At 44.0% G+C, this 26,081-nt stretch overlaps 1 protein-coding gene across 1 annotated transcript in view; it reads left to right on the top strand.

The window, feature by feature from the left end:
* The first annotated feature begins 3,231 nt into the window (after positions 1 to 3,231).
* Positions 3,232 to 26,081, top strand: part of LOC127009234 (uncharacterized) — a 125,841-nt gene continuing 102,991 nt past the window's right edge. The window contains exon 1 of the mRNA XM_050882099.1: positions 3,232 to 3,285. Within this exon, the coding sequence (XP_050738056.1) occupies positions 3,284 to 3,285 (2 nt within the window). The 5' untranslated portion in view covers positions 3,232 to 3,283. The remainder of the gene's footprint in view (positions 3,286 to 26,081) is intronic.

Genomic DNA, 26,081 nt, shown 5'->3' with positions numbered 1-26,081 from the left:
ATGATTAGAAAGAGATAATATTTGAGATAACACAATGAGAGTAACAACGAAATACAAAAACACACACACAATAAAGCGAATTATATCGTGACATTCACAGGTAAAATAAATAAAAAAACACTGAAATGCAGCAGAAAAAAAGACACAGGGTAGATAGTTTATTTTTCAGGTGACTTCTCGGCTAACAAGGGATCCTCAACACACACACACACACACACACACACACACACACACACACACACACACACACACACACACACAGCGATGGAAAGAAACCCCACACAAGAGCAGAGTTGATGGAATGAAAGATGAAGGAAAGAGAAGGAATTGATAAAGAATGAAAAGGAGGGATGGAAGGAGGAAAGAAGGAAAGGAAAAGTGGAGGGAGAGGGAGACACACACGAACCCCCTACCACCCCCCACCCACCCCCCACCCCCCACACGCGCACCTCATTAGTAACACAACAAACGCCGGGCAACGCAGGGAGGTGAGGTGAGGTGAATGCGCGGTCCCCATGATGGATGCAAAATGGATACACCACCAAAAAACACTGTGCTAAAATGGGTACGTGTCGAGACCTTATTTTTCAGCGCTCTCCCGTATTGGTGGCGCGCCTAAAGCCATCACAACAAGGTAAAAATATCCCCCCACTTTAGTTTGTTTTCGAAAAAGGGAGAAAACAGCCGCTGCGTTTAGCTTGTTTTTCGTCAATTGTGTTTTTTTCTTTGTTTTTTTTTTCTTTGTTTTTTTTTTTCTTTGTTTTTTTAACCGTGTGACCTAGCCGGGCTGTAAATACAAAATAAAAGGTGTGTAGTGCGTCATTTTCTGCTTATTTTTTCTTCCTTTTTTGTTTTAGTTTTTGTTTTGTTTTTGTTTTTTGTCTCAACACCTTTGCTTTTTTTTAATTAATGTGATGTTTCGTTTTCTTTCTTCTCTCGAGGCGTTATTTTATTTTTTTCTTATACTTTCACTTTTAATTTTTTTTATTATTATTATTATTATTATTATTATTATTATTATTATCATTACTCTTTATATTTTTTCTTCTTTTTATTCTTCTTGGCTCAACACATTTCCTTTTTTTAATTTAATATCGCTTCTCTTTTTTCCTCAAGGCGTGGGGATTATTTTTTCCAGTACCAGTTATCTTCCTTAACTGTTGTCTCATTAACATAATTAACAGTATATCTTTTTTATCTACCCTGTGTCTATTTCTGCTACATTTTTTTAACTGTAAATGCAACGTTATTATTCTTTTTATTGTATGTGTGTTTTGTATCTCATTGCTACTCTCATTGTGTTCTCTCAAATATTATCTCTTTCTAGTCACAAGTTTTCATATTTTTCTCTTTCCTTTCCTGAATGTCCGGTTATCTTTTTCTTTTTCCGCTCCTCCTCCTTTCATTACAAGAAGTCGCTCGCCTGATGGCCGCCAAGACAAGCCAGGTCATTTTTTTCTCATTAAAAGATGAGTTCCTTCCCGTTCTCTTACCTCCCCTTCTCCCTCCTCACCCCCTCCTCCTCTCAGTCTACTCCCTTATAGTCTTCCCTTCCTCCCTCTCCCCCCTTCCTTCCTTTCCCCCTCCTTGCCTTCTTTCGCCTTATTTTTATCTATTTCATCCAGTGTTCTACCTTCCCGGCTTTTCCTTCCTCCTCCTCCTCCCCCCCCTTTCCTCTCCTTCAGCCTTCACCTCCTCCGATCCCTCCTTTCCTTCTACCTCAGTCTCCTCTCCTTACTTTCGCTTCCTTCCTTCCTTCCTTCCTCTTCTCCTTTCCCTTCCTTCCATTAATCTCCCATCTTCCACCTCCCCTCCCTTTCCTTTCCTTCCTCTCCGTCCTCACCCCTCTCCTTCCCACCCCTCCTTCCCCTTTCCTCTCCTCCCTCCCCCTTATCTCCCCTCGTCTCTCTCTCTCTCTCTCTCTCTCTCTCTCTCTCTCTCTCTCTCTCTCTCTCTCTCTCAAAATTTACATAGAAATGGGATACATCTCATTTTTTCGTCCTGATGACAACTACACACACACACACACACACACACACACACACACACACACACACACACACACACACACACACACACACACACACACACACACACACACACACACACACACACACACACACACACACACACACACACACTTGGGAATAATATTGATCAGATCTCTGTAAAAGAAAATTATATACAAAAGAAATGGATGAATATTCGTAAGTGGTAACAGAGAGAGAGAGAGAGAGAGAGAGAGAGAGAGAGAGAGAGAGAGAGAGAGAGGATGACAGACATACGAACAGACAGACAGACGGACTGTAAAATAAATCGTCCACCCAATGTTAGCGTTTGAACATTTTGTCAAACGAAAATTTATATCAAAATGGTTTTAAGGATTATTCATTTGGATGCATGGCGGGCAGTTTTTTATCTTTTGTATTAAAAATGAGTGATAGTTTTGGTGGTAGTAGTAGTAGTAGTAGTAATAGTAGTAGTAGTAGGAATAGTAGTAGTGGTAGCAGCAGTAGTGGTATTTGTTGTTGTTGTTGTTGTAGCAGTAGTATTATGAAAGGATAGAGATACAACCCATATTTTTTAGCTGTGTTACTTCACTGGTTTGTGTTGCAGTATGGTGTAAGCGATCCACAGCCTGGTTCACGCGTGCTGCTGTACCGACGACCCGCTTGCTGCCAATGCCTTCCCCTCTCCTCCAATCCCCATCACGGCCGCTATCTCTTCCCGTCGCCGAACAGAATGCACTCTTTCTCCTCCGGTCGCCCCCTCACGTTTTCCTTCTCCGCACGTAAATTTTTCCCTAAAACTATGCTCCACCTTTTCTGGACGCTATCTCGTCATCTTGATGGATGTTCTGTCGGGCGAGAAGGAAGATCAGCGTTAACAGATATTGCCAGACACTCCCTGTTCTCTTTGTGTGTGTGTGTGTGTGTGTGTGTGTGTGTGTGTGTGTGTGTGTGTTATTCTCTGTTATGTGCTTCTCCCTCCATCTGTATATGTTTTCTCAGATACTCAGTGGAAACTTTTAACATATTATGACCAATGAAGGAAATATTTGTCTGTATATGTGTGTCTGTTTGTCTTTTATAATCACATTCGTCATTACTTTCCTCGGCATTCAGTTTTAGTTCTCGCTTCTAAATACAGTTAGCTTATTGGGACGTTGACAGAGACATATTTGATCACCAACATTCACTGCAACTTATTTTTTTTTTATCTCCATCAGGTGTCATCGCTTCCACTGGCCTGTCGTACCTCCCAAGAGACGGAAGTGGAGGATATGTAAGTACGATCTTTATGTATCCTGTAGAAGAGAGAGAGAGAGAGAGAGAGAGAGAGAGAATATTCAGTGTGGGTTTAATTCCTGAGTTTGCTTTGAAGGAGGAGGAGGAAGGCAACAAGGGACATATTACACGTTGGAAAGAATGCCTGTGTGTGTGTGTGTGTGTGTGTGTGTGTGTGTGTGTGTGTGTGTGTGTGTGTGTGTGTGTGAGAATGTGTCTGCCCGTCTCTCTGTCTGTCTGTCCGTGCCCGTGTCTCGAGTCTGTGCGGGAAGATAGAGCGAGCGAGGGCTGAAGTTTGTTGGCTAAGAAAATATTATCTGATCCCTGAAGCTGCTTACGACCCACCGGGATTATAGATTTTTGTGTGTGGAAGCGGCTGGCTGACGTGAAGGGGGAAGGGGGGGGAAGGGGCAGAGGAGGGGAGGAAGGAAAGAAGAGGGAAGGGAGGGACTAGACTTGAGGGGGAGAAGGAGGGACCAGCAGGCTTAAGGGGAGAAGGAAGAGGGTGAAGGGACCAGGCGTAAGAGGAAGAGGAGGAGGAGGGGAAGAGGCCTTAGGAGGGAGGTAACAGATCACGGAGGGACTTGAAGAGGGGGGGGGAGAAAGATGGAGGAAGAAAACGGAGAAGGGAGAGTGGGAGAGAAAGACAGGGAGGGTATTAGAAGAGAGAGGGAGAAGGGAGGAAAAGAGGAAGGAAAACGGAGAGGCAGATGGAGGGAGAAAGAGGAGAAACGAACTAGGAAAAGGGAGACGGAGAGAGAGAGAGAAAAAGGAGAGGTCTAGAGGAAGAGGAAGAGGGAACAAGGAGAGAGAGAGAGAGAGAGAGAGAGAGAGAGAGAGAGAGAGAGAGAGGAGGAGGAGGAAACAAGCCGGAGGAGAGGCTGAGAAACGAAGGGAGAGAACCAGTCATGTGTGGATAGAATGATAGAGATAGAAAATGAAATAGTAGGAAGAAATAAATAAAAGAGAAAGAGAGAGAGAATAGATGAATTGAGTAGAGGAAGGAAACGGAGCATAGAGGGGTTTTAGGAAGATGGGAAAAAAGATAGGTAAGGACGGCAGCTAGGCAAAGTAAATGGCAGGGAGAGTGTTTCTAAGTGACTCTGCTTAAGGCGTGGAAAAGAAAAATGTTGGGAGTAAGAGAGAGCTTAGAGGACGGGGAAAGAAGTAGGCCTGAAGGGAGAGGAGGAGGAAATAGAGTAAGGAAAAAAAGAGGGTGAGTTAAATAGTTGAAAAAAGAAACCAAGCTGGAGAAGAAAAAAGAAAATAAAGGTGTTGCTGGAAGGATAGAACAAGCAAGGAAACGAAGGAGGGAAATATTGAGGGTTGGAAGGAGGGAAGAAAGAAGGGAAGGAAAATAGAGAGCAAGGTACTTATATATTTTTTTACAGCAGAGGAAGCAGCTCAAGGGCAAAAATAAAGGAAACAATATTAAAAAAAAGTCCACTATTCGTTGCTCCCACAAAAAGCGCTCAGAGGAGTGACCAAAAGAGAGGTCAACTTCGGAAGGAGAGGTGTCCTGATACCCTCCTCTTGAAAGGGTTCAAGTCGTAGGCAGGAGGAAATACAGATAAAGGAAGATTGTTCCAGAGTTTACCTGCGTGAGAGATGAAAGAGTGAAGATGCTGGTTAACTCGTGCGTAAGGGATTTGGACAGTAAAGGGATGAGCTTGAGTAGAAAGTCGTGTGCGGCGAGGCTGAAAAGGGAAGCCAAGCAAGGGAAGGAAGAAGGAAAGAAGCGTTTACAGGGGGAAAGGCTAGAGCTAGCAAGGGAACGAAGGAGGGAAATATTTAGAGTTGGAAGGAGGGAGGAAGGAAGGGAAGGAAAAAATGAGCGCAAGGTACATATATGGCTGAAAAGGGAAACCAAGCAAAGAAAGGAAGGAAAGAAACGTTTATGGCTGGAAGGACAGAGCAAGGAAGGAAAGACGAAAGACAAATTAAGGGCTGGGAGGAGGAGAAAGAAAGGAAGGGATGAATGAAAGATTGCAGCTGCGGGCAGGAAAACAAGCTAAGAAAAAGAGAAAACAGGGTAAAGAACAGCAAAACAACAGAGGTTTTTGTCTCGTAAATATATATACCATAAGCCTGAGAATTACGTGTTCTGAGGTCTCTATATGTGACTTTCATAAACATGGGGACGCGCCAATATGTAAAATAAATAAGGTCCTTCGATGAGGAAACTTTTCATGAGCTTTTGAGGATACCAAATTTATTCTCCAGGAGCTCAGTGTTTTTTCCCCTTTCATGATTGACTGGAAGTGTTTTACCGTATTATAACGTTTTATGATTGTCGTTATTTAGAAAAGAATATAGATGTTTTATTATGTTCCTCCTCTCTTTGTTTTGTTAAGGTTTTTAATGTACTTCCCATATTTCTGATGTAAATTGCTTAACACAGAAAAGACTCGTATTTACACGGACAGAGGGGGAGGCAGGAAGCTTTATTCTCGCGTCATTGCGGCTAACGAGTGTCCCTTAACACACACACACACACACACACACACACACAGCAACAATACATACATACACACACAGCTCATTAGTAACACAACAAGGAGAGGAGGGCGAGGGGAGGTGTGTGTATGCGCGGTCGACATGATGGATGCAAAACAGATACGATGAAAATGCACCACAAAAAGAGTGCAGTGAAACGTACGTTGTGTGTCCTTATTTTTCCGCGCTCTACCATTTGCGGAGCGCCGTAAAGCCATCACAACAAGGTAAAAATATACACCACTTTAGTTTGTTTTCGAAAAGGGGGAGGAAACAGCTTTTGCATTTTTCCTGTTTTCGCACAATTTTTCTTTTTTGCTCCGACAAATTTGAGAGAAATCATCGCGGGTCTTTTCTTTCCAATACACTCAATGTTGTCTCTGTACGTAAACAAGAGAAAGAATTTGCATTTCAGGGGCCAGAGAGAGAGAGAGAGAGAGAGAGAGAGAGAGTAAATAGTGGGCCGTATGGTAAACCGTAATTGCCTTGGTCCTTAGTGTTGTCTCTCTCTCATGAATTCGTTAGCGCTCATGTGGCCCCGCGTCGTGGCAGCTCATGTCCCGGCTCCCCACGGCGTCCACTTGTTGAGCGCGCACGGAGGCAAGACAGATAACCGGTGGGGCGCCCGTGCACTGCCTAGGCCATGGTTGTTACGTTGATCCGCTGTTCCGTGTTAAGTTTCATCAAAGAACGTTACCAAAGTGTGTGTGTGTGTGTGTGAGAGAGAGAGAGAGAGAGAGAGAGAGAGAGAGAGAGAGAGAGAGAGAGAGAGAGAGTCGTTAGAAGTAAATAAAACGAGTATTGGATTACAAATCAATAAAGCATTAACACTCACCTTTAAGTCTCCTTAAAAAGCGATAAAACCCGACGAGGCAAACGTATAGGCAGGCTCGTAGCTTTACCCGCGGCCAAAGAAATCCCATCAGTGTTAACACAGAGCAAAAAGTTATGTTTTCAGAAATTAATATATTGCTGAAAAACTATGCTACAAAATATTGTGTTATATATTGTGTTATAGATAGATTGATAGATAGATACATAAATAGATATAGTTAGATATTCATCCTTACAAATACTTAACAGTAAAAAATATACGGTTTACAGGAACATATAAGGGCTTTGCCTTTTAAAACTCGCATCAATAATGGTTGACAGTTTGTGGCATGAATTAATGTCAAATATAAACTATCAATCATCATGATGGATGTAATTTTTAGATATTTTTTTAGGTGCCGCCTGTAGGTTCAGTAGGCTCTCTTGAGGGGCTCCTTTGATGGCCCCAGCCCGTTCATGGAGCAGGCGAATTTTTTTTATAATGGCTGCCGTGATTTATGACTCTTAGCTTGGCCCACTCTGCCCCCCCACAGTGCTCCTCTTAACCGAAGTCGCTGAAGTTCGGGTTTCTTGAAGATCTGGGCAGCATGGGGGTAATCTTCCGCCACTCGGCAATGGTTGAAATAGCGTGTTTTGGTGGGACTCGAACTTAGTAGTAGTAGTAGTAGTAGTAGTAGTAGTAGTAGTAGTAGTATTTTTATTTATTATTAGTATCATTATATGGAAATCATTATAAAAGTGACCACTTATTTCTTAAAAGTAAGGTTCGGGAATACCTGCTGGCCCTTAAATGATCTCCATAGTTTGATAGAGTTCATCAGGAGGCTTGAGAAATGGTTGTACAAACTTGCCATCTTAATGTAAACAAACTTACTTCATTTTGGGAGCGGAAACTTTCAAGGAATCTGTTGTTTTCCATCACCACAGCGAGAGAGAGAGAGAGAGAGAGAACATAAACTGGAAGAGAAAATGCGAATGCCCAGAGCACCATCACTATCTCGCAGTCATCCCAGGAGGGGAGGACCTCGTACACACACACACACACACACACACACACACACACACACACACACTAATGTTTTTTCTACACTGTACCGATTTTTACAAGCTCTCTTCATTTCTATCCATTCTCCCTCGACTGAAATTTCCTCCCTCGTTTTCCTCCCCTCTTCTTTCCTCCTCCTGCTCCTCCTCCTCCTGCTCCTCCTCCTCCTTCTCCTCCTATTCCTACCCTTACTATCCGTACTTCACTCCTCTCTATCTTCATCCACCAACTTCACACTCATAACTTTTCATCCTCCTCCTCCTCCTCTTTCCTCTTACACTTCATCCTCCTCCTTCCTCGCTTCCTCCTCCTCCTTAAACTCCAACTCCTCCTTTCCTCACCTCGCGCCTCTTCATCCTCCCCAGAACATTAAGTCGGTGTGGAAGGCATTACGGAGAACAAACTTGATTGGAAACTCCCTCTGGTCCTCACACGGCGCCCCTCTGTCATTATGGGACCGCCACGCCGCCGCCCCGCATTACCATACATTAGTGAGAAGGAGGAGGGAAGGGGGAAGAGGAAGACGTGGTGTTGAGAGCTGTAAATGCGTCGTAGAGAAGGAAGGGATTGATTAGGTAATGTGGGAACCGGAAGGTGTGTTTAGAGGGGGAACTGCTTTAAAATACACGCAGTGATTTTTAGGGTAATTAAAGAAGAGGGATATTTAGGTTAGTGATGCATGGCTATTAGATCTCTTTTGTGTGTGAACTTATATTACTTTTTTTACAGCCAAGGAGTCAGTTCAAGGGCATAAAAAAAGGGAAACCATATGAAAGAAAAAGCCCGCTACTCACTGCTCCCAAAAAGAGTTAGAGGAGTGGCCGAAAGATAGGTCAATTTCGGCAAGACTATTTTACAGAGTTAGGTAAGGAAAAGGGTAAGGAAAGGTAGCATGAGGGAAGGAAGGTAATGAAAAGCAGAAGGGTGAATAATATGACTGGTGAGAGTAAGAAAAGCGAGAGGAACAGGCGAGAAAAATTTGATTAAGGAGAAAGGAGAAACAGAAGGAATTGATGATGTTGGTTTTTGGTGTTAATAGAGAAGAGAAGAAAAGAATGGAATAGAAGAAGGAGAGGGAGGCTACGATGACACAGGACAAAGAAAAAAAAAGATTAATCATTGGTTTTGGTAGTATAGAGAAAAAGAAGAAACAGAACGTAGTAAATGGAAGAGAAGGAGAAGTACGATGACGCAGAGAACAAGGAAAGAAAGGAAAGCAGTGTAAAGGAAAGGTTGAAAGAGGAAAGGGAACAACTGCAGGATATCCAAAACCAAATGCCGAATAAATAAAAATAAAAAAAACTATCAGGAGGTACAACAACTATTACAGAATAAACAAACTCTGTACCAGGATATACAAACAATGTAGTAGGATAAACAAACTCTGTAGTAGGGCACACAAAAAGTATTGTATCTGCAGAATTGACAAAAATGACAGAAAGAATGAAGAAATAACTTGACGTGTGGCTGACGTGTGTGTGTGTGTGTGTGTGTGTGTGTGTGTGTGTGTGTGTGTGTGTGTGTGTGTGTGTGTGTGTGTGAGTGTGTGTGTGTGTGTGTGTGCGCGGCTTGTGAATTTTATTGGTTCATCGTGACGGGCGTGTCAGGAGCAGGCGAGGGTTGGGTTCTATTCATTTATTTCTTTGTTTTTTAATAAAAGAGGTAAATTTTAGATATAATTTAAAAGTATATGAATGGTGCCACGTATTATTATTATTATCATCATTATATTTTTTATTACTATTATTATTATTTTTATTATTATTTTACAATTGTTTTTATTTTTATGATTATTATTATTATTATTATTTTTTATTATTATTATTATTATTATTATTATTATTATTATTATTATTATTATTATTATTATTATTATTATTATTATTATTATTATTATTATTATTATTATTATTATTATTATTATTATTATTATTATTATTGTTATTGTTATTATTATTATTGTAATTAAGGACATTTTCATCAAGTAGAGAGAAAGAGGAGGAAGGCAGCACGGGTGTGGGGAGGCGAGATTATAAACTCACCTCAGTGCACCCGTGTTTACTTCCTCCTCCATCATCCATAATCATCATTATTATTATTATCATTATTATTATTACTATTGTTATTATTAATATCATCATCATCATCATCATCACCATTATCGTCATCATCATTTTTTGTTTCTGTTTCCCTCCTCTCTTTGTCTTTCTTCGACCAGCCGTAGTACACGGAGTAAAAATAAACAAGGAAACTTGCTCTGCAGCCACACGGACTTGTAAATAAATGACCGACTTGACAGATAAAAAGTCTATAGAGTTTTTTGTTTGTCCTTGTTCGTATCATTAATACATAGATAGATGTTAGATAGATCGATATAGCTATACACACACACATTCATACATGCATATACAATGTTATACATATATTGCATAAACATTACAAACGAAGAAAAACAATCAAAATACTGTGATGTGTTTTCGGAAACATATATGCAAAAGTATTGAAATTCGTGAATGGCAGAAAATGCTGCAGTGAAGGGGATTGAGTTCTTTCTGTGTGGAGGAGGCGGGAACGGCGCGAGAAAAAGTGCGCGAAGTCTGAAACATTGGAATTAAAAAAAAAAAAATACAAGATAATACTCCCGTGAACGTTCACCCAAACACTCGCAGAACAAATATTCGGGAGTAAAAAGAAAACAGACTGAACTATAAAAAAAAAATAGAGAAATAGATTTACGAACAGAAAAATGTACCGAAGCTGCAGAATCCATTAGGAAAAAAATATATATATATGTAGAAAACTGGAATTCGAGAAAGGAAGAAAATACTGGAGTGAGGAGGATTCAATTAACTAGTCAAATAGCGCAGCAGGGGACGGCGGGAAAGAATGCATCCTGCGACACCCTCTTTGCCGCCTCTCCCCTCACCCCCTGCCCCCCTGCCCGCATCACTTCTACCCCTACCAAGCCTCCACCCCCCTCAACCTAAGTGCGTTCCTATCACTCCCCCTCTTCCCCTCATCCCTCTTCTTCACACCACCCAGTATTTCCTAACAGTTCGACGCCTCTCCCCTCACCACTCTCCCCACCTTGCCCGCATCACCCCTGCTGCTCCCCCTTACAACCTCCAACCCCCTTTTCTGCCTTTGTGCTCCCCTCCCTGCCTACACACTACCCTTTCTTGCTTGGCACCTTATTCACCTCCTTCCGTTTCCCCTTCCATCACCCTTCTTCCTCTTGTCTCAGCGCCTTTTCCCTCCCCCTGTTACCCTACTCAGTCACTGCACCCTACCTCCCTTCCCCCCTCACCCTGCCAGTTTCAGCATCCCCCTTGCCTGACACCCTATTCCCCCCCTTCCTCTGCCCCTTCCCCCTGTATTACCTTTTTTTCTCTCTTCCCCTGCCCACCCTACCCAGTCACCTCACCTTGCCTCCCCCACCCCCCCTCCACCCCCACCTTGCCAGCCTCACCAGGGATTTTTTTTCTTTTCACGTCTCAAATGCACTCAGAGTCTCGGCGCGCGAACAACAGCTTCCATCGTCCCCTTTCCAGGCCCTCTCCCTTTAGACTATGTTCGCCAATCCGTACGCAAATGTCTACGAGTATGATCACCAATTCGTACGCAGACTGAAAGATATGTTCGCCAGTCCATACGCAGACTTCAAGGCTATGTTCGCCAATCGGTACGCAAATTTCTACGAGTATGATCACCAATTCGTACGCAGACTGAAAGATATGTTCACCAGTCCGTACGCAGACTTAAAGGGTAGCTTCACTATCCTGTATGCAAACTTCAAGGGTATGTTCACCAATCCGTACGCAAACTTCAAGGACATGCTCGCCATTCAGTACGCAAACTTCCCTTTAGGATTGTTATCAGAATAAACTACTTTTGAGGGATCGCGCTAAGGAAGGAAATATAACAAGCTTCTGACCGTTCTGTTCATTCCTTGCGTTACCATATTCGCGTTAAACAAAAATGCTTCCCCAGGACCAACATTTCCTAGACGCAATCCACTTTTCATTTACTTTTTTAATAGGTAAGCTGATTTTTTTCTACCACTACCGACCGCTATTTCAATTCTTTTCGTTACTAGATATTCTCGTTTAAATAAAAATGCTTCCCCAGGACTCAACATTTCCTAAACGCAATCCACTTTTCATTTACATTTTTTGATACTTAAACTGATTTTTCCTACCACTACCGACCGCTATGTCAATTCTTTTCGTTACTAGATATTCTCGTTTAAACAAAAATGCTTCCCCAGGACTCAACATTTCCTAAACGCAATCCACTTTTCATTTACTTTTTTTAATACGTAAACTGATTTTTTTCACCACTACCGACCGCTCTGTCAATTCTTTTCGTTACTTGATATTCTCGTTCAAACTAAAACGATTCCCTTAGGCTCAGCTCTTCCGAAACGCTATCTACTTTTAATTTTCCTTTTTTTATTTGTTTCCTTGGCACATATTTTTACACTGCCGAGTACTCTGTTTTTTTTTTTTATTATTATTATTAGATATTCTCGTTTGATGTAACAGGCTCCTCCAAACTCATTACTTATCAGCCATCATTCGTTTTTGATTTGCCTTTTTTATACAAGATTCCCTTTGATAATTTTATTCCACTACCCCGACCACTGTGTTCTTTCTCTTCGTTATTAAATATTCTCGTCTACACAACAATATTTCCTTAAAACTCAATACTCCCAAGACATTAAATAACCACTTCTATACCTTTTTATCAGTTACCTCTAAAAATGTTCTTCCCACTACCGACCGCTATATTATTTACACAACAATATTTCCTTAAAACTCAGTACTCCCCGGACATTATCCAGTTTTAATTTACCTTTTTAAATAAGTTTCTCCTACAGATTTGACTCTCAGTACCGACCACTCTATTAATTCTCTTCCTCATTAATTATTTTCGTTCAGACTATAATACTTTAACAAACATTAGTCCTTCCCAAACATTATCCTCTCTTACCTTTTTTAAATAAGTTTCCGCTACTCACCTCTCTCTTAATTATTTTCCTTACTAATTATTTTCGTTTAAACTATAATACTATCCCCAAAAAGTCAGTCTTACCTTAACATTATCTACTTTTAATTTAACTTTTTTTTTTTTTTTAGGTATCTACATGAGTTACTTCTTAAGATTTTCCCCACTACCAACCGCTCTGCTTCTTCTTTTCCCTACTAGGCACTCTCATTAATACAATAAGGCTTCCCCCTCTTAGAAATAAATAATGTTTCTTTAATAGCTTGATTTTCTATCTAGAGTTTTACCCGGATGAAATGTATTTGCCTCGACAGAAAGAAAAAAAATGTTCACGTCACTTCTCTTTCTCCTTTTTTTTCCTTGTTTTTATTTTTTCAACGGCAGTATTACCAGCAGCAACGTATTTTTTCTTTATTTTTTTCGCTCCCTTTTTCATTTTTAATCGCTAAGAAGCCTCGCATCTCGCCTCCTTCCCTGCAGATGTTTTCATTCCCCTAAAGAGCCTACTTCAGCCTCCCACTCTCTCTCTCTCTCTCTCTCTCTCTCTCTCTCTCTCTCTCTCTCTCTCTCTCTCTCTCTCTCTCTCTCTCTCTCTCTCTCTCTCTCTCTCTCTCTCTCTCTCTCTCTCTCTCTCTCTCTCTCTATCTATCTCTCTCTCTCTCTCTCTCTCTCTCTCTCTCTCTCTCTCTCTCTCTCTCTCTCTCTCTCTCTCTCCTCTCTCTCTCTCTCTCTCTCTCTCTCTCTCTCTCTCTCTCTCTCTCTCTCTCTCTCTCTCTCTCTCTCTCTCTCTCTATCTATATATATATATATATATCTATCTATCTATCTATCTATCTATCAATTTTACTGTTTATTCAATCACCGTCACTTGCTTCACAGTCTGAGAGTATTTGATAAACTTTCGTTCCAGGTGACTCGCCGGGACTCCTACAGGCATTATAGTTTTGTCCCACTGTGGCTGAGGTGCGCGAGGGACAATTGTTTTAAAGCCGCTTCGTATCTCAGGAGGGTTCTCGGTTAAAATATATGTACTCATTAGTCATTTTTATTTTGTTTTTTTATTGTTGTTATTTTCTTTTTCTCTTTGCCCCCCTTTCCTTTCTTATGAGCGCATGCACATTGAATTGTTTATGTTTCAGGAACCCAAGCTAACTGAGAGTAATCATAGTTTTTTTCTGCATTAATACTCTGCTGCACTCATTATGCCTCAGTGTAAAGGTTCCTCAATTATTATTAGATATATTAATTGAGACGATTTAGATTCCAAAAGCTCGCATTTAATTATTTGTCATTAATACCAAGAGAAAAATACTAGAGCTTCATAAATTAACTTAGTAACGCATCTATGCAGCCTCAGGACCAGACAAACAGCAGGATTATTATTGCAGGCTGGCACGATAACGCAAAATACCTGATAAACCTTTTTAATCCTTTTTTTAAACAGCCATTTATTCAAAGATATGTTGAAACTTAAATTATTCATGTAATCTCTTAACTCAGAGGAACTGCAAAATTGTTGTTGTAAGCTTGCTCGATTGTTTAAAACGTGTTGCACCTACGAGCAGGAAAAGGCAATGCACCTATATTTTTTTTTACAGCAAAGGAGACAGCTCAAGGGCACAAAAAAAAAGAAACAATAACAAAAAAAGCCGTGTTTAATTCCATTGTGATACTCAAAGAACAACACAATTCCTATTATAAGTTGACCATGTGGCACAAACCCCGTACTATTATTTCCCTTCAAACATGTAGCAGCTCCTGAATAAACCATGAAAGCCGTACAGATTCATAATATAACGAACGGAAAAGGTCGGCGGGGAAACCCAACAACGCGACTGTGACTGTCACTCGCCGGGACAGTATCGACAGGGCGGCGGCGGCGGCGAGGGGCGGCCAGCGCTGCGGCGTCCCCTCTACAGCTTCTCTTTGTTAGGGCCCCGCGCTGGCTCGGTGTTTTCCCTGTTCATTTAGCGGCCACATTTGTCTCCCACCCATTGTTGACGGCCCGTGTGTGTGTGCGTACGTGTGTGTGTGTATGTGTGTGTGTGTGTGTGTTCTTCAGGATGTGCGTCATTCACCCACAGTTTAATCACGTGCTTGGCTCGTGATCACAGGCCAGCACTGCCTTCCCGGAGAGAGCCTAGAGATTCATAGGGATCGCTATATTGGTACTGATAGACTCACACGCCGCACAGCCCTCGTTCTCCTTGCCCGTAGGGGGACATTCACCGCTTTTGTTAGAGAAAAACTTTTCGACTTAAAAAAATGCAAAAAAAGCAGTGAAAAGCCTCGAAATGTACACCACTGTGTGCCTGGGATCGAGCCCCGGGTCTCCAGAATAGCAGCAAGGCAGCGTTGGCCTCTATTCTGAAAGCCCGGGTTTGATTCCCGGCACCCAGTGAAGTACATTGCGAGGTTTTCGGTTTAAGCAAGGCTCAAACCTCAGCCTGCAGAGTGGCAAGCAAGAGCGTTATCCACTGCACCACGCAGCGGTGTGTGTGTGTGTGTGTGTGTGTGTGTGTGTGTGTGTGTGTGTGTGTGTGTGTGTGTGTGTGTGCGAGCACTGGCTTTGTGGGCTAGTCTCCTCGTGTGTCGGGTGTCAACCACATACTGTTTGTTGCAGTCCTCGCGCGGTGGAGAGGAAGGGAGGGAGGGAGGCGGAGACGCGGGTTTGTTGATGGTACACTTGTGGCGGGGAGGCTAACAGCGGGGGTTAGTGTTGGCCGTACTGGCAACACTGGAGCCCGGCCTGCTGCTGACAATGAAAATAGAAGTCAGGTGATGGGCAGACTGGATAGAAATAAGGTGAAAAAGACGAAAAATGAATATAAACAAGGGAATGGGGAAAAAAAAACAGGACAAGAGTACTCAGAGCATATAGGGAGAGGAAAAATAAACCGGAAAAGGGGGAAAGGGAAAGGCATAACCGGAAGGAAAAAAGGAGGATGCGAGGATTTAGGAAAGAAAACAAAAACGGAGAGGAGTGAAAAAAGAGTACCAACACCTTTCCCTTTCCCTTCCCCTCCCACCCCTGCCGCCCCTCCCTCTCTCCCTCCCATCCACCCCTTCCGTCGTCCCTCCCATCCATCCCTCCATCCCATTAATATTCCCCGCCTTCACTTTGTCTGGATTTATCTCCGTGTATCTGGGCGGCAGGGATTTGCTTCCTATTTCTTATGTAATGGCAGCGAATCCCGGAAAGTCGGCCACAATCCCGCCATTTCTCAGTATCCGACAGGAAGCTGTTCATTTAATTCCACCTAAACCAAAGGATTCCACTTTTTCTTCTTTTTTTCTCCGTAACGCCAGATAAAGTATTTTGTCGATGTGGTGTGACGGTGTGTATCGTGTGGCAGGGGACGGGGAGTGCGTGCTTGTGTGTGTGTGTGTGTGTGTGTGTGTGTTACCTAAGTCATATACGGATTTCCCACAGATGAAAACTTATTACTCTTTAGTGGCGATGATATATGTATTAAAACACTCGCTAACCAAGAACAGCATTCCTATAGTTTTATGTTGGTTGTTTATATTGTGAATCCGCAGCCTCTTTCCCCGACCACACTAAAGAGGCAAGAGGATAAGCATTTTGCCGATAGAGAATGGTATCGGGGCACACACGTCACCAGGGTCGGCGTAATCCGTGAAAGAATCCTGCAAAGCATTTTTGTGTAGCTCGCAGTCTGCCTCCCTACACAGAATGGAATAATGCCTTTCTTCAAATAACTATCGTAGAAAAGGCTCTCTTATAACGGATGACAGCAATGTTATTTAAGACCAGGAAAACTTTGCATAAACAGATTTTTGATAAATAAAGGTGAGTTTAGATATTCCGTTAATGGGCAAGGCTAGCTCACAGGAAAATGTGTACCATTAGACTCATATTTCTGATTTAGCTCTAAGAAGAAAAACGCCCCATATGCGTATATGTTTTCATCTTACCAAAATTAATTCCATTTGAGGCTTAATTGTTCTCTCTAGACGCATGAGGAAACGATAATGATGTTGATAACGATAATGACGGTGATGATAATGACGTTGATGACGAAAACAGCTTTCCACATAACTGCCATCAATTAGCATCATTAGATATAGAGGATGATCTAATTACCCTTTGGAGTTAGATCTGTTTTTAATGAGGTGACGTAAGCGGTGTGTTTAGTTAATACCCTTCCACGAGCAAATACATAACTGCCATCAATTAACATCATTAGATATAGAGGATGATCTAATTACCCTTTGGCGTTAGATCTGTTTTTAATGAGGTGACGTAAGCGGTGTGTTTAGTTAATACCCTTCCACGAACAAATACATAACTGCCATCAATTAACATCATTAGATATAGAGGATAATCTAATTACCCTTTGGAGTTAGATCTGTTTTTAATGAGGTGATGTAAGCGGTGTATTTAGCTCATACCCTTCCACGAGCAAGTTCACGCCGCTATAACGTATGTCCCCCTACTTGACCTTACCTTATCCTTCCCACCACTTCACTTGGTATTATTATTAGTGAACTACAGATATATTTTTGACGAGTGTGTTTGTAAGGAATGTGCATGAAGGAAAGATCTATAGGCGGCAGTGTGGGTGGCGTCCTCATGTTCACGCACTCCCCGCACCCTCGCTCCGCATTGTTGAGCCACATGGTCGGTTCCCACGAGTCCCTCTATAACTGTTGAGCTTAATGAAGTGAACTTGGCGGAGCGTGTTTACATTCACGCCATTCCCACCTCCGCGCTGTGTATTACTGCTGATATGTATGGACGATTCCCTCTAGCGGTGAAGTGAGTTCGGTCGATTCACGGGTACCCATCCTCCCTCTTCAGTTGGTATTATTGGGGAACTAAATAAACTACTCCCGGATACCCTTCTGATACATTTGGTACCCTTCCTCCCTCCTCAGTTGGTATTATATGGGACTAAAGAAACTACTCTCGTATACCCTTTCGATACATTTGGTACCCTTCCTACCTCCTCAGTTGGTATTATTGGGGAACTAAAGAAACTAATCTCGGATACCGTTTCTACGTCCTCAGTTGGTGTTATTGATGGACTAAAGAAATATGTCCCACGCGTATGTGTATAACTGTTGTGCTGATAATGGAACTAGTTAAAACGTTCTCATTCAGGTCCTACGCTCCCCCTCGCGTCCTATTATTGGTGAACTATACGCACGCTTCCCTGGAGGATGTTTATATGCACATCCTATACACAAATATCCTTCCTTCTCCCTCAGTGAACTAGTTGGAACGTTTTCATTCACGCCCTTCCAGCAACCTCACGTCCCATTATCGATGAAATATACGTACGGTTCCCTGGAGGATGTTTATATGCACATCCTATACAAAAATATCCTTCCTTCTCCCTCAGTGAACTAGTTGGAACGTTTTCATTCACGCCCTTCCAGCAACCTCACGTTCTATTATCGGTGAACTATATACGTACGGTTCCCTGGAGGATGTTTAAATGCACATCCTATACAAAAATATCCTTCCTTCTCCCTCAGTGAACTAGTTGGAACGTTCTCATTCACGCCCCTTCAACAACCTCACGTCCTGTTATCGATGAACTATACGTACAGTTCCCTGGAGGATGTTTATATGCACGCCCTCCCTTCGCCCTTCGCCTCGCCCCTCCCGCGCCGGCAGCAGCACAACAACAAACAGGGGCGAGCAGCGAGCCGCCCCCGCCCCACAGCGCGAACAAACACGCGCCGCCCCGCTGTTGACTCAGGAGCGAGCGGGTTATCGGGCCAGGAGAGAAGAGACAAAATCCAATTATCCACCTCTTCCTCTTCTTGCTGCCGAATGTTCTGTCTCTCTCCCCTTCCTCCCCCTTTTTTCCCGCCTCCGTGTCCCCGAGTGAGTGTCCGCTGATAGAGAGAAGTGAGAAGGGAGAAAATCGACGGCTGAAGGTCTCCCTAGTGCTCTTGTGTGGGGAGAGGCTCAGAGCTTCAAGCGTTTACTATACCAGATCAGACATAAAAGCCCACCAATAAAAAATACTAAAAGTGGCTAAATTAGAAGACACCGAAAAAGTAAAAGCATAACATTCATTTTAATACCCGAAAGGGCGAATGAGAAAATAACGAATAACGTGCAAGAAAAAAATAATGGACGGAAGTTTAAGAGGATCAAAAGCTTTATTAAATGTTCATCTTGAGACTCGAATTGTTATCTATCAATCTATAGTATATCTTTTTTTTATGAATGAATCAACCTTTATCTCTATCTGTCTAGCTATCTATATCTATTTATCTATCTACATACACAGACATAGTAGTAAGAAAAGAAGAGTTTTTTAAATAAGTCTGGCAGCAATGAGGGAAATGCTAAGTCATTCCCGGTGAAGGAAGGAAGGAAAAAGTCTAATACATTTAAAAGTGTGTGTGTGTGTGTGTGTGTGAGAGAGAGAGAGAGAGAGAGAGACGGGTGTCGATCCACTGGGAAATGTTTTGATGGATATACGTGCTTCTTTCCCCTACATGCTTTTCCCCAACAGACTTTTCCCCTACTGGCCTTCTCCCTACAGGCACTTCCACTCCTGAACACCCCTCCCCTCATAGGCCCTTCCCTCTATCCCAACCCCATCCTTTATAGTGCCTTCCAACAAGTCCTACAGCAGGTTTTCCTTCCTAAACTCCTCATTTTTTTAGGTAATTTTCTGTACAGGCGCATTTCCTTTATTCTTCGAGTCCTCTTTTTTATCCTCTCTTTCCACTCCTCATTCTCCTCCATATCCTCCGTCATCCCTGTGTCCCTCATAATCCTTTCAATCTATATTTATTTTTTTTTTCTTGTGTCAGCCCTCTTTAGTTTACCGTTCACCCCCATATTAATATTTTCTCTCTAAGTCCTTCAGTCTCCTCTTATGCTCCCTCTCCTAACTCCTTTCAGTTCGGCGTCCCCCCCCCCCTCCCCTCCCCGTATCCCTCATTTCCCTCGCTGTCCTTCTTTCTCTCTTTTTTTCCTCTCTACAACACCCCCTTCCACCTCCTGTAGCACTCCCACCCACCCCCATGCCCGACCCACCTCCACCACTACCACGTCCACCATCCCCCCACCACGCCACCATCCCCTCTCCGCCGCCCACCTCCCCCTCTCCCACTCCCGCCTTCTCTACAACCAGACCCACCTCCCCTTCTCTCACGCCCACCACCACGCTCCTCCGCCCGCCTCCACAGACACGCACGGAGCAAAGAGCCGCTGGGACACACATATCTGTTTACATTTCCACATCAGTCGAGGCACCGCGCCGGCCTAAGCCTAAGCGACGCGGCCACGGCTGGAGCCTCGCTTTGTGCAGACTCGAGGGCTGGCTTTTTAATTATGTCTCTCCGGTACACACACACACTTTGTAGAAGACGCGGCGGTGGGTGCCTGCCTTCCTCGAACACCTGGGAACTGTAGTTATATACGTGTTTGCTGGTGCGTTGTGAATTCCCTGTGTTTTTTTAAGGGGCTGATAGTAGGTAGTAGAGAGTATGTTAAGTTTGTGCACTCTTGTAGAAGACTCAGCTAGAGGATCAGTTTTAGACATTCGAGGAACCGTAGTTATGCCTCTTTGTCGTTGCTTATGTAGTGTTTTTCTCTTGCTTGGATGTTTGTGGGGGACTTAAGTGCGGGCTTCAACACTACGCGCTGACACTATCCTCAGGCATTTCAGAACATTACATCGCTGCACCGGTATGTGGGTTTATAACTGTGAATTTAGACGGATGACAACTATTATGTTTTATCGCCTGTACACATTAACACCCACAAGAAAGGTGTTTATTTCGTTGTTAGTATTTAATCTTATCTTAGACTACCTGATTGTTCGTTGATAATTGTGAAGTAGTAGAGATTATTATAACCTTTATGTTAGGTCGTTTATTCCCAAAGCTAAAACTGCAACATCAACTGCTAAAATGTGAGAATAGACGCACTCACTTCGTCTTCAACATTACCGATATTAAAGTAATTTCTTAGTTAATGTAATTACAGAAGGTAACATATTGAAGGCCTGATACAAAATATAACTCTCTCTCTCTCTCTCTCTCTCTCTCTCTCTCTCTCTCTCTCTCTCTCTCTCTCTCTCTCTCTCTCTCTCTACCCGCTGGTAATGATGAAGCAACGAGCGAATGAGACAAAGAAAAATAAAGGATGAACAAAGCTTTTCAGTCTGTATAAAAGATGTCTCCAAACTGTAACTCGCTTCGAACTCCTGAATGAGACTCCCGAGCGAACCATACGACTCGTCTCATTTGTGGCCCGCTGGAGTTGGCAGTGAATGGTGGCGGGATAGATTACATAAACTCTTATAACTATTGACTCCGCCGCGCATGCACCTCCAATGTCCTTAATATATAGGTGCCCAGGTGCGTCTCCCTTCCCTCAGCCGGTGTAGTGAAGATGTAGGAGTGCCAGGGAGGGAGTAGATAAGGAAAAGGTCATCACGTTCCGGGAGTTATTTTTTCATGATTTCGGTTGACTTTTTACCCGCGGGATTAACAATACAAAGTGACTCGCCAACACACGACCCTCAGGCATACCGGCTAGATTCCTCGGTAAATATCCGGAATCACGCAAGTTTCAATACAGAGGAGAAACCCACCACCGAACCACACGAGTTGCCACACCTCATTCTCTCGTGCAGTAAACCCTTTCTTAAAACTGAATCAATATATAATAACCTATCACCTTTATAATTGTCGCTTATTGCTGCTATGGATAATTGTTCTCGTCAACTTAGTAACATATCGCCACTAAAATATGAACCCTTCTTAACTTAATTAGTTGTTATAATTGTCGCTTATTGTTGCTATGGATAATTATCTGTTCTCGCCAACTTAGTAACCTTTCGCCACTAAAATATGAACCCTTCCTCGCTTAATTAGTTGCTCAAATCTCGGTAACGTGTAATTTACGGCGGAAACAGTCATCAGAGTGATAATTTGCACGTTAAAATCTACCAGGAAAAAATGTCAAGCGCCGGAGTGAGTTTGTGTAGTTCTGCGTAAACACCGATTCCTCGTAATGTTCCGTGATAACAAGGAGCCAAGCACATCGTTCAGGCGGCAACAGCGGTCATGTCGAGTAGTAATCAGTCTCATGGTTATTACTCATTCCCGAGCTGGACGGTCCGCCGGGATGGGTCATTGCGGACGCCATTCCTCGGGCCATCAGCGAGGTGCAGCTTCAGGATGCGTGTGTGGGCAGCCCCTGACGGCCGCCTGTTGCAGTGCTGTGATGTGTGGCGGGGAGGCTGATCACTGTGCGGGTCACGGATTCCAGTCTTTTTGCCTTCTCCCCTCCCCTCTCTCCTCTCCTGCCCTCCCGTCCTGCTCCTCCCCTCCCTTCCCTCTCACCCCTGCCACCCCTACTCCACACTCTCCGCTCTCTTTTCTCTTACCCGACACTTGATAGTTCGTCGACTTCCCCACTCTTTTTATTTTTCCCTTTCGGTGGCTGATCCTGCGTTCCGCCCTCCCAATCCCCTTCCCTCCTTCCACATTCCCTCACCCCACTCTCAAACACGAATACCTGCTTGTCCTGCTTATCCTGTTTCCCCTCATATAATAGCATTCCCATTATCCTCCATTGAACGGCTGCTATTATTTCCTTCCTTCTCCATAGTGCTTCTTACGTCGCTCCTTCACGCTTCCTTTTCTTTCCCTGCATCCTTAAGGGGCTATTACACTGGGCAAATTTTCCGTGGATCTTCAATCAAACCACGATTTCCGCTAGCGTGGTTCTCATTTGTTTCTTGTTATTGTTGCTGATGATGATGGTGAGTAATACCGTCGTCCTTCGGTGAAATCTACCGTAGCTTTGGGAGATCGTGGACACGCCAGAAAACCACGGAAATATGGGAACCACGCCAGCGGAAATCGTGGTTTGACTGAAGATCCACGGAAAATTTGCCCAGTGTAATCGCCCCTTTATTCTCTTTCCTCCACGTGTACCCGCTGCTTCTTCCATTGACTGCCGTGTTCCCCTCGCCATCGTCGCTGGTCTCCTTGCCGCAGGAATGACCAGTAGAAGTAATAGATAGTGAAAAAAAAGCTCGCACCAGCGGCAGACCCCATTAGCGAGGCGAGGCATCGGACGACTTTGTGGCGGCAACACCTCGTATCGTTACCGACACTTGACGCGGGTGTGTGGGCGGGTTGATGAGTTGCGCGTTTGATGCGAAATGCCGATGTACGTTTCGATTTTTTGCGTGTTGGAGTTTGTAGAAGAGTAACATTACACAGGACGTGTTTGCCAGCGAAATTGAACACACACACACACACACACACACACACACACACACACACACACACACACACACACACACACAGAGAGAGAGAGAGAGAGAGAGAGACAAGACTAGGCAGACAGTAACAGGTCGAGAAATTAAATTAGAGCATTTTCCGGAGCTCCCATCATTGACTCTCGTACACATTAGCATATTTTGATACCCGGTAAACCATAATATTGCGTCCATAAAGGCTGCTTGCATGTAAATATTGAAAAAGTCTTGGTTGTGTCGCTGGATTTTATGGTCGAGGAGACATGAGAGAGGCTGGCGCGACCGTGAGCGGCTGGGGAGCTGGGGACGGGCGGGGCTGCCGACGCAAATGCAAGGCGCTCTGCTCCGGGCGGGTCGAGGCCGGCTCTTTCAACGGAGATTGCAAACTCAAGTAAAAATTCTCGTGGAATTCGAGAGCGATCTTCCAGGAAATACCTCTGGAAGACTTTGAAGTTAGCTGCTGTTCCAATGGCATAACTTTCAGCTTTCCGCGCCGGGGAGAAATATGCTGCCTTTGAAAACATAAACCCACCCGATTTTGCCTCAGGTCTGGAAGAGGGGGAGGGGGCGGCGGCCTGCATTGCGAGGTGGCGGCTGGACGCGTGCTGTCGCCCCGAGTGTCACATTTCCCGCCTCTGCCGCTGACTTTCCATTCCAGCGCCCACTGCTTGCCGCTGCCGCCACGCGTGCTCTGCTTCTCACCGCCCGCTCTTTGTTGTTGCCCGAGAAAGCGGGTATTTTAGGGGGCACGAGGACAATAGTTTGTGGCTCATAAAACACGACAATAATCATTTCTTAGAATATTTTCACTCGTCGCCTTTTGTGTGAAACCTTTTGTGTGTGCTTTTGATTTCACGTTCTCCCTGCCTCGGCGGCGCCCGGGCAGGCAGGCAGGCAATACCCGGACTCATTTATGGAGCAATTGCAGCGTACTTTACTCCCTTGTAACTCAACCTGACCCGCGTTGGCCTCTGTTCCTTCGGTGTTCGGCTGTTCGTGTGTTTCTCCCGCCTCGCCGCCGCTCGCTGTGTTCCCCGCCTCCAGGGAGCACGGGGCGAGTCAACACAGGTGAGGCAGGTGACCGGTGCATTCCCGGAGGCGAGGCGCCGCTTTGTGTGAGTCACAGCATCACTACATCGCCGCCGGCAAGGGTCAGAAAAGAGCACAGGAGAGAGTGGATGGGGAACGAGGGGAAAAGCGTTGAGGGAGGAGAAATAAGTCGACGGAAAAGAAGGGGAAAGGAAAAGCGTGGAAAAGTTTATAAGGAAGGATCGTAAAGCGAGGATAAGAGGAGAGAGGGAGGGACACAAAGGAAGAAAGCGAAGGAAAGAAGGATAAAGGAAAATCTGGGAAAAGTCTATAAGGAGGGAGCGTAAGGCGAGGGAAGAGTCTTGGCTGGGAAAAGTGAGGAAAGGCGTTGAAATATAAAGCGAGGGAAATGAGGGGAAAAGGAAAGCAGGGAATAGAGTATAGGGAGGGAGGGGAAGGCAAGGAGAAGAGAGGAGAGAGGGTACAGGGGAGAGGGGAAAGGGAAAGCAGAGAATACTGTATAGGGAGGGAGGGGAAGGCAAGGGTAAGAGAGGAGAGAGGGTACAGGGGAGAGGGGAAAGGGAAAGCAGAGAATACTGTATAGGGAGGGAGGGGAAGGCAAGGGTAAGAGAGGAGAGAGGGTGCTGGGGTGAGGTGAAGGGTATCAGTGGTGTGAGGCAGAGTAGGCGTTTGCTTGGCCTTATCTATGCGTCGCTGCTGCCTCGTCGCTACACGTTACCAACATCCCCGCCCGGCTTCCGCGTGTTCCCGTGTCCCTTGCAGCGTTGCTAGATTATCGTATTCACCACTTCGTCTTTATTACTTTTAAGCCTCAAACTCTCGTACCTACACAAATAACGATGTAAAATTGAAGTTAGCGTTACAACTCCTATTTATTGATGTTTGTTTGTTTGTTTTTCCATTCGTTAGTGGTCTGAAATTGCGAAAATCCAATGCGATGTGTACGATAATTTGGCAACGCTGGCCCCTTGTCGCACTGACCGTGGTCGTCACACAATCAACTAGATTCTCCGATTTTCTTGACCGAACGGCACTTTATATAAGGGACTATTTTTTTCATGTAATTATAAACGTATGAAAGCTTACATCACCACACTGAGATGTTTGAAATACACCTTTTTTTTTTTTTTTTTTTTTTTTTTTTTTAGATCCTGGTGGTTGGCCCCAATCCGTTATGGCGCAGGCAAATGTTTATAGTGGCGCCATCTTGCTTCACTCATGTTGTCCCCCGAGCTCATTCTAGATCCTCATTTTTTAGAGAGAATCTAAGTCCGAGTTGATAGGTTGTCTTTAGAACAGCGTGTGGGCAGTCTTAGTTCCAGCTTGTAGCGGTGGGCAGGACGCGAACCTGTGTACTCCTGAACGCCGCGCCCGTACGCTAACCACTCAACCACCGCCACTGTTTAAGCAATATTAGAACATTTACCTAAAATCATGGCAAAAGGACTTCAAAGAATCTGTTTGCAGCTAATGATGACTTGATGATGGCATTCATAATAAAACAAAATGACAGTAAATGATCAAATTCTTGCTTCGAGGTCAGCGTATTTACTTAGCGAAATATGTTAGAGAAATACTTGCACCGTCATAAAATCATGATCACATTTTTAGGTTTTACAAGTGTGTGTGTGTGTGTGTGTGTGTGTGTGTGTGTGTGTGTGTGTGTGTGTGTGTGTGTCACCTGTTTTCCCCCAAGCAACGCGCTGTATGTTTGAAGAGGAAGCATTCCCCAAAAACCTATACACACACACACACACACACACACACACACACACACACACACACACACACACACACACGCACGTAACTGAACCCCACAAACCCCACAATGCCTGTCGAATACTCAACTCCGTATCACACCACCCAGCCCTCCGCTTGCTCCTCCTCCTCCTCCTCCTCCTACTTCTCTTACCTCTCCTCTTCCTTTTCTTCCTCCTCTTTCTCCTCTTCCTTCTCCTCCTCCGATGCTGCTTACTTCACCATCGTCCCTTCTACTTTTTATCTTCTTCCCACATTCTCTCTCTCTCTCTCTCTCTCTCTCTCTCTCTCTCTCTCTCTCTCTCTCTCTCTCTCTCTCTCTCTCTCTCT

Source organism: Eriocheir sinensis, chromosome 40 (assembly GCF_024679095.1).
Source record: "Eriocheir sinensis breed Jianghai 21 chromosome 40, ASM2467909v1, whole genome shotgun sequence".
Taxonomy (NCBI): domain Eukaryota; kingdom Metazoa; phylum Arthropoda; class Malacostraca; order Decapoda; family Varunidae; genus Eriocheir; species Eriocheir sinensis.
The sequence above is the reverse complement of the archived record's forward strand: the minus strand, read 5'-3'. Positions and strand labels throughout refer to the sequence as shown.